Below are 9,595 nucleotides of genomic sequence, written 5' to 3'. Positions count from 1 at the left end.
AAGCTTTTGGTCACCTGACCTAATGTCTTTTTCTTTGCCTTGGTGTCAGTTTTGGTTCGATTGCTCCTGTGAAGCACATTGTGATGTTTTACTACGTTAAAGGTGCTTTATAAATACAAGTTTCTTTTGTTCTTGTAACACTGCAGCTAATGGGACAAGGCCCATCTCACGGGAATCTCATTGCAGCTGAAATTTCCTCCTCTGATTTATGTGTCAGTGACAAAGAATGAAAATATATTAAAACAACTCGTAAAAGGTGGAGGGAAGCAGGGCATTTATTGAGAGATGTATTGTGGTGAATTCTTTGATGAATCTTTGCTCACTTGGAATGTTTTCGATCGGTTAATTCGAACTTCACAATCTTCTCTTTTCAATTTGAACCTGGGTGTCGAGGGCACAATTTCAAAATTTGCAGATGATACAAAACTTGGCCCACGAGGAGTATGGGAACCAGGCCTCACGTCCCCCTCCCCGCATCCCCTCCCCCTCCCCCCTCCCCCTCTCTTCCTCCCTCCCCCTCTCTTCCTCCCTCCCCTACACCCAATCTCCTCCCCTTCTTCCCTCTTCTCCCCCACTCCCTCCTCACTTCTCCCCACTCTTGCTGGCAAAACTCCCATGGTTTGAACAAGTTGATATGACAGCATCTGATGTTTACAACAGCTTCTCACAGACTTTCAAGGCCTTGCATCTGTCTTACCTTTAACCTTCGAGACAATCTGCTGAATGAAACTTTTCCAATGTGGCCAACCTTCCCAGCATGCTGCCTTGAACAGTCAGTTTAACCATTCCTTTGTTGAAATAATATTTTTAACCAAACTCAGCTCCTTCAGCAGGTAATTAATAACTGGTGTTGAAAGTCCAAAATCCTTCAGTCGCCCCTCAAGTGAGTGTGAGATCGAACAACTCACTTTAACCCATTCATTGAATCTGAATTGCACTCACCACAGATAAGTTTAAACATTGTTGCAAGAAGTTTAATCAGCGTCACATTTACAAAAAAGTTCTTTCAAATACGACAAATGAGAAAGAAAAGTGTTACAATCATAACAAGCTGTATAATAACAAAAAGCAGAGACATGATTTTCACCCAAGGATGCTGTCCCACATTATAGACGACCTCCCTCCATTCATGATCCCCAGGGGCAGAGGTCCCCTTTTCAATTTCAGCATTACGTTGTTTCGAATGCACTGTCAGTCTATCAATATTAGGGGTTTTAAACTACAGAAGTAATCTAAGAAAGTGATTTCCCTCATTACTTCTCAGTCTTAATCTTCTACAATCTCCCCCCACCCTCCTTTGTGGGATCCTGGGGCCTTATCTAAGGTCCTCATCCTGTGAGCATCACAGACCGATCTCCAGCCATTTGCTCTTCTAATCTAAGTTTCATTTGGTTAATATCACACACCATGATACAGACAAAGAAAATCATAATGCATTGCACAGAAAACTACAGAAACTAGGCTCCCCCCAAATACTACCATATCATCAAGAAATCTTGGACTTCAAAGATCCTCCAGCTCTCCTTTTTACCATTATCCATCTTGTGGATAATTCTGGCTCAGTATTATTTCTCCCCGGCCCTCAGTTTCCCAATTTCATTGTTAACTCGAAGGAACCCAACCCTGAATTTTGGAAATCCAAATTCTATGTCCGTCTTTACTTTAATTTCAATCCCTCTGATCGGGACCAGTGTGTTTAACACTATCCTGATTGTTTCATTAACTAGTCGGTTTCTCTATGGAGCATGTGTCAGTGCCTTGATTACCAAGTGTAAATCAGTGGTGATCCAGTATCTGTCCTCACTCTCCTGAGCACATTAACCATTTCATGTCGTGGTGTTGTCAACATGACTGAGCATGTCTGAGACCCGTCCTTCAGGGCATCTCCATCATGCATTCCACAGTCCAGTTGCCTCACGTGCAAAATATCACATTTACACACACAGCAGTTTCCCAAAATCACACCGAACGTGACATCAAATACAAGCCATTCCTGTGCTTTCAGGCTATCTGATCAACAGACCGGGCGGGGGGGTGTCTGGAGGTCTTTGCTTATCTCCCCCTGCATGGTCCCGATGTCTCAGGTAGAGCCCAGGTTATAAAATATTCTTCTCACTGTTCAGTATAAGCAAGGACACAACCATCTCCAAGAGAAAGCTATCAATTAACGATTGTTAACTCCCCTTTCCTGACTTTCACTGGATTGTGTATTGATTCCTGATTGATGCCCTTTGGGGGTTGGACCCAGGTGATCTTTGTTTCTCACCGGTCACTCACACATCGTTTTCCTGACCCTTTGGTTTTGGTTGTCACAAAATGTCCCATTATCACCCATGACCACCTGGGACGCTGATTGTGGACCCAATTGGTGGGGCAATTTTCCTGTTTGTGTCTCACACACTCAGTCACCTCAGTAACATCCCATAATATTCCCATTTCATGTTGGTTGTGAGCCCTGGAGGAATCTTACTGTCCAATAAACTAAAAATCACCACCCCATAAAACATAGATTAAAAGTTCCCAGTCTGGTCCAATGAATCAATACATTTGCTTAGTTTCGGACAGATGTGTTACCCCCCCTGGGCAGTCCCAGAAGCTCTCAGCGATGCCCAGGAGACCCCGGGGGTGAAATTCGTCTCTGGTGTTAGTGCAACACGGGCGATAGTGAATGGACAGCCCATTTTACACCCGCACCATTTTCTTTCCCACTGAAGTCAGTGTAACTCGGGCTGTCGATTCACCATCACTGTTTGGAGCGACCGTCAAAGAACAATTTCAAACCCCAGACTCAGATTTTCACAGCAGCACTTTAAAGGGACCGTGCCCTGTCACTACCATTCACTACTGAGATTAATACAGTCGTGCCCTGTCACTACCATTCACGACTGTGATTAATACAGTCGTGCCCTGTCACTACCATTCACTACTGAGATTCATACGATCGTGCCCTGTCACTACCATTCACTACTGAGATTCATACGATCGTGCCCTGTCACTACCATTCACTACTGAGATTCATACGATCGTGCCCTGTCACTACCATTCACAACTGTGATTCATACAGTCGTGCCCTGTCATGACCATTCACTACTGTGATTAATACAGTCGTGCCCTGTCACTACCATTCACTACTGAGATTAATACAGTCATGCCCTGTCACTACCATTCACTACTGAGATTAATACAGTCATGCCCTGTCACTACCATTCACTACTGAGATTAATACAGTCGTGCCCTGTCACTACCATTCACTACTGAGATTAATACAGTCGTGCCCTGTCACTACCATTCACTACTGTGATTAATGCAGTTGTGCCTGCCACTATTCTGATTCACTACTGAGATTAATACAGTCGTGCCTGCCACTATTCTGATTCACTACTGTGATTAATACCACTACAATTCTGCAACGAAAGTGGTAAAATTCTACAACTGAAGGAGACAATTAATTGGAACGCTACGAATTACAAGCAAACTCACCAAAAGCAGCTATTTTTAGCTTTACTGACCGACCCGAACAAAGAAAATCACAAAGACCCCGGATCCTGACAAAGAGGGGCAGTGCTGGAAGTGACATAATTAGAGGTGCGGACCCGGAAATACCATCACCAGAGAGGTGCTCCCGGAAGTGACATCATCAGAGGGGGCGGAGCCATGAGTAATATAATCAGAGGGGGGGCGGAGCCTGAAGTGACATCATCAGAGGGACAGAGCCGGGTGTGACATCATCAGAGGGGCAGACGGGGAGTGACATCATCAGAGGGGCACTCCTGGAAGTGACATCATCAGAGACACGCTCCCGGAAGTGACATCATCAGAAGAGCAGTCCTGGAAGTGACATCATCAGAAGGGCAGACCTGGAAGTGACATCAGTCCTGAACAGGAAGTGATGAAACCGAGTCTTCGATATCAGGATGAATTTAACAGTTTTAGGGATGTTTTTTTCCCACAATAAAATGCTGGAAACACGGGTTCAGTGAATGTGGTTTGAAATGTGTGTAAATGTGTCAGTGAGTCAGTGACCCGGTGAAATGACACAGTCCCGGCCTCGTAGTCCAACTGAACTCGGATCCGGCTCTTAGACGGGATCAGTGGGAGGCGAGTGAAGTGGGAATTGTGACGGGCTCCGAGAGAAACACCAAACAAACCAGAATATAAACTCCAGGATTTACTGCTGACCCCGAGAAGAGACTGTCTCCCCTCTCTCTCTGTGCTCCCACACACAATCCCTATTACCCAGAGATTCCCATCAGTCTCCACATCCCAGGAATGGGATCCTGAGGAGAAACTCTGGGAGCAGAGGACTTGGGCCCAGTCTTTAAACCTCTCTGGGTGAGGTGGGTAGGGCTGTTTCTGTTCAGTCCGTGTTACTGATCTCAGATCATCCGACAGAACCAAGTTCCAGTTTGCTGTCTTTGGATCCAGGCTCATCGCTGACCTTTGCCCTAGGGAGGAGAGAAGAGATTGGTCAGACAGGGTTATTCCACTCCCATCAATGATTGACAGCTGCAGGGTGGGAGTGTCAGTATTTCCCAGACACTGTCAGCCCCATATCACCTCTTAGACTGTGTTCGTCCCCTGTTAAATAAATGGCCTTTGATCAGAATCCCTGTTAAATAGCAGTGTGTGGGTCCCAGTGCTGTACACTCAGTGCAAACACTGCAGTGGAGACACACAGCAGCAGTCAGTTTAATCACACAAGCCCCTGGCACTGTGCACACGTTCTCCCAGACACAATGGAGGGGATTCATCGGCACACAACACATCCCACAGACTCACAGTTACAGCCCCACAATCTCAGCATTGGCTGGACTGGGAACATACAGCTCACAGGAGTGTGTCCTGGGCTCTCTCCCTCCTGTTACTGTCCCATCCTGAATACAGGAGAGTGCCCTGGGCTCACTCCCTCCTGTTCCTGTTCCATCCTGGATACAGGAGAGTGCCCTGGGCTCTCTCCCTCCTGTTCCTGTTCCATCCTGAATACAGGAGAGTGCCCTGGGGTCTCTCCCTCCTGTTACTGTTCCATCCTGAATACAGGAGTGTGCCCTCAGCTCTCTCCCTCCTGTTACTGTTCCATCCTGAATAAAGGAGTGTGCCCTGGGCTCTCTCCCTCCTGTTACTGTTCCATCCTGAATACAGGAGTGTGCCCTGGGCTCTCTCCCTCCTGTTACTGTTCCATCCTGAATACAGGAGTGTGCCCTCGGCTCTCTCCCTCCTGTTACTGTTCCATCCTGAATACAGGAGTGTGCCCTCGGCTCTCTCCCTCCTGTTACTGTTCCATCCTGAATACAAGAGTGTGCCCTGGGCTCTCTCCCTCCTGTTACTGTTCCATCCTGAATACAGGAGTGTGCCCTCGGCTCTCTCCCTCCTGTTACTGTTCCATCCTGAATACAAGAGTGTGCCCTGGGCTCTCTCCCTCCTGTTACTGTTCCATCCTGAATACAGGAGTGTGCCCTCGGCTCTCTCCCTCCTGTTACTGTTCCATCCTGAATACAGGAGTGTGCCCTCGGCTCTCTCCCTCCTGTTACTGTTCCATCCTGAATACAGGAGTGTGCCCTCGGCTCTCTCCCTCCTGTTACTGTTCCATCCTGAATACAGGAGAGTGCCCTGGGCCCTCTCCCTCCTGTTACTGTTCCATCCTGAATGCAGGAGAGTGCCCTGGGCTCTCTCCCTCCTGTTACTGTCCCATCCTGAATACAGGAGTGTGTCCTGGGCTCTCTCCCTCCTGTTACTGTCCCATCCTAAATACAGGAGTGTGCCCGGGGCTCTCTCCCTCCTGTTACTGTCCCATCCTGAATACAGGAGAGTGCCCTGGGCTCTCTCCCTCATGTTACTGTTCCATCCTGAATACAGGAGTGGGTCCTGGGCTCTCTCCCTCCTGTTACTGTCCCATCCTGAATACAGGAGTGTGCCCTGGGCTCTCTCCCTCCTGTTACTGTTCCATCCTCAATACAGGAGTTTGCCCTGGGCTCGCGCCCTCCTGTTACTGTCCCATCCTGAATACAGGAGTGTGCCCTGGGCTCTCTCCCTCCTGTTACTGTCCCATCCTGAATACATGAGTGTGCCCTGGAATCTCTTCCTCCTGTTACTGTCCCATCCTGAATACAGGAGTGTGCCCTGGGCTCTCTCCCTCCTGTTCCTGTTTCATCCTGAATACAGGAGTGTGCCCTGGGCTCTCTCCCTCCTGTTACTGTCCCATCCTGAATACAGGAGTGTGCCCTGGGCTCTCTCCCTCCTGTTACTGTCTCATCCTGAATAGGAGTGTGCCCTGGGCTCACTCCATCCTGTTACTGTCCCATCCTGAATACAGGAGTGTGCCCTGGAATCTCTTCCTCCTGTTACTGTCCCATCCTGAAGACAGGAGTGTGCCCTGGAATCTCTCCCTCCTGTTCCTGTTTCATCCTGAATACAGGAGTGTGCCCTGGGATCTCTCCCTCCTGTTACTGTTCCATCCTGAATACAGGAGTGTGTCCTGGGCTCTCTCCCTCCTGTTACTGTCCCATCCTGAATACAGGAGTTTGTCCTGGGCTCTCACCCTCCTGTTACTGTCCCATCCCGAATACAGGAGTGTGCCCTGGGCCGTCTCCCTCCTGTTACTGTTCCATCCTGAATACAGGAGTGTGCCCTGGGATCTCTCCCTCCTGTTACTGTCCCATCCTGAATACAGGAGTTTGTCCTGGGCTCTCACCCTCCTGTTACTGTCCCATCCCGAATACAGGAGTGTGCCCTGGGCCGTCTCCCTCCTGTTACTGTTCCATCCTGAATACAGGAGTGTGCCCTGGGCTCTCTCCCTCCTGTTACTGTTCCATCCTGAATACAGGAGTGTGCCCTGGGCTCTCTCCCTCCTGTTACCGTTCCATCCTGAATACAGGAATGTGCCCTGGGCTCTCTCCCTCCTGTTACTGTTCCATCATGAATACAGGAGTGTGCCCTGGGCTCTCTCCCTCCTGTTACTGTCCCATCCTGAATACAGGAGTGTGCCCTGGGCTCTCTCCCTCCTGTTACTGTTCCATCCTGAAGACAGGAGTGTGACCTGGGCTCTCTCCCTCCTGTTACTGTTCCATCCTGAATACAGGAATGTGCCCTGGGCTCTCTCCCTCCTGTTACTGTCCCATCCTGAATACAGGAGTGTGTCCTGGGCTATCTCCCTCCTGTTCCTGTCCCATCCTGAATACAGGAGTGTGCCCTGGGCTCCCTCCCTCCTGTCACTGTTCCATCCTGAATACAGGAATGTGTCCTGGACTATCTCCCTCCTTTTACTGTCCCATCCTGAACACAGGAGTGAGCCCTGGGCTCTCTCCCTCCTGTTACTGTCCCATCCTGAATACAGGAGTGTGCCCTGGGCTCTCTCCCTCCTGTTACTGTTCCATCCTGAATACAGGAGTGTGCCCTTGTCTCTCTCCCTCATGTTCCTGTCCCATCATGAATACAGGAGTGTGCCCTGGGCTCTCTCCCTCCTGTTACTGTCCCATCCTGAATACAGGAGTGTGCCCTGGAATCTCTTCCTCCTTTTACTGTCCCATCCTGAATACAGGAGTGTGCCCTGGGCTCTCTCCCTCCTGTTACTGTCCCATCCTGAATACAGGAGTGTGCCCTGGAATCTCATCCTCCTTTTACTGTCCCATCCTGAACACAGGAGTGTGCCCTGGAATCTCTCCCTCCGGTTCCTGTTTCATCCTGAATACAGGAGTGTGCCCTGGGCTCTCCCCCTCCTGTTACTGTTCCATCCTGAATACAGGAGTGTGCCCTGGGCTCTCCCCCTCCTGTTACTGTTCCATCCTGAATACAGGAGTGTGCCCTGGGCCCTTTCCCTCCTGTTACGGTCCCATCCTGAACGCAGGAGTGTGCCCTGGGCTCTCTCCCTCCTGTTACTGTTCCATCCTGAATACAGGAGTGTGCCCTGGGCTCTCTCCCTCCTTTTACTGTTCCATCCTGAATACAGGAGTGTGTCCTGGGCTCTCTCGCTCCTGTTACTGTTCCATCCTGAATACAGGAGTGTGCACTGGGCTCTCTCCCTCCTGTTACCGTTCCATCCTGAATACAGGAATGTGCCCTGGGCTCTCTCCCTCCTGTTACTGTTCCATCATGAATACAGGAGTGTGCCCTGGGCTCTCTCCCTCCTGTTACTGTCCCATCCTGAACACAGGAGTGTGCCCTGGAATCTCTTCCTCCTTTTACTGTCCCATCCTGAACACAGGAGTGTGCCCTGGAATCTCTCCCTCCGGTTCCTGTTTCATCCTGAATACAGGAGTGTGCCCTGGGCTCTCCCCCTCCTGTTACTGTTCCATCCTGAATACAGGAGTGTGCCCTGGGCCCTTTCCCTCCTGTTACTGTTCCATCCTGAATACAGGAGTGTGTCCTGGGCTCTCTCCCTCCTGTTACTGTTCCATCCTGAATACAGGAGTGTGTCCTGGGCTCTCTCCCACCTGTTACTGTTCCATCCTGAATACAGGAGTGTGTCCTGGGCTCTCTCCCACCTCCTGTTACTGTTCCATCATGAATACAGGAGTGTGCCCTGGGCTCTCTCCCTCCTGTTACTGTCCCATCCTGAACACAGGAGTGTGCCCTGGAATCTCTTCCTCCTTTTACTGTCCCATCCTGAACACAGGAGTGTGCCCTGGAATCTCTCCCTCATGTTCCTGTCCCATCATGAACACAGGAGTGTGCCCTGGGCTCTCTCCCTCCTGTTACTGTCCCATCCTGAATACAGGAGTGTGCCCTGGAATCTCTTTCTCCTGTTCCTGTCCCATCCTGAATACAGGAGTGTGCCCTGTAATCTCTCCCTCCTGTTCCTGTTTCATCCTGAATACAGGAGTGTGCCCTGGGCTCTCTCCCTCCTGTTACTGTCCCATCCTGAATACATGAGTGTGCCCTGGAATCTCTTCCTCCTGTTACTGTCCCATCCTGAATACAGGAGTGTGCCCTGGGCTCTCTCCCTCCTGTTCCTGTTTCATCCTGAATACAGGAGTGTGCCCTGGGCTCTCTCCCTCCTGTTACTGTCCCATCCTGAATACAGGAGTGTGCCCTGGGCTCTCTCCCTCCTGTTACTGTCTCATCCTGAATAGGAGTGTGCCCTGGGCTCACTCCATCCTGTTACTGTCCCATCCTGAATACAGGAGTGTGCCCTGGAATCTCTTCCTCCTGTTACTGTCCCATCCTGAAGACAGGAGTGTGCCCTGGAATCTCTCCCTCCTGTTCCTGTTTCATCCTGAATACAGGAGTGTGCCCTGGGATCTCTCCCTCCTGTTACTGTTCCATCCTGAATACAGGAGTGTGTCCTGGGCTCTCTCCCTCCTGTTACTGTCCCATCCTGAATACAGGAGTTTGTCCTGGGCTCTCACCCTCCTGTTACTGTCCCATCCCGAATACAGGAGTGTGCCCTGGGCCGTCTCCCTCCTGTTACTGTTCCATCCTGAATACAGGAGTGTGCCCTGGGATCTCTCCCTCCTGTTACTGTCCCATCCTGAATACAGGAGTTTGTCCTGGGCTCTCACCCTCCTGTTACTGTCCCATCCCGAATACAGGAGTGTGCCCTGGGCCGTCTCCCTCCTGTTACTGTTCCATCCTGAATACAGGAGTGTGCCCTGGGCTCTCT

General features: G+C 50.2%; 1 protein-coding gene across 3 annotated transcripts in view; it reads right to left on the bottom strand.

Moving 5' to 3' along the window:
- Positions 1-952: 952 nt before the first annotated feature.
- Positions 953-9,595, bottom strand: part of LOC137318269 (E3 ubiquitin/ISG15 ligase TRIM25-like) — a 48,010-nt gene continuing 39,367 nt past the window's right edge. For 2 of the 3 annotated variants that reach the window (XM_067981198.1, XM_067981199.1), the window contains exon 7: positions 953-4,445. In XM_067981198.1, the coding sequence (XP_067837299.1) occupies positions 3,910-4,445 (536 nt within the window). In that variant the 3' untranslated portion in view covers positions 953-3,909. The remainder of the gene's footprint in view (positions 4,446-9,595) is intronic. The other variant, XR_010961857.1, reaches the window with a different exon arrangement.

The sequence above is a fragment of the Heptranchias perlo genome, unplaced genomic scaffold (assembly GCF_035084215.1).
Source record: "Heptranchias perlo isolate sHepPer1 unplaced genomic scaffold, sHepPer1.hap1 HAP1_SCAFFOLD_691, whole genome shotgun sequence".
Taxonomy (NCBI): Eukaryota; Metazoa; Chordata; class Chondrichthyes; order Hexanchiformes; family Hexanchidae; genus Heptranchias; species Heptranchias perlo.
The sequence above is the reverse complement of the archived record's forward strand: the minus strand, read 5'-3'. Positions and strand labels throughout refer to the sequence as shown.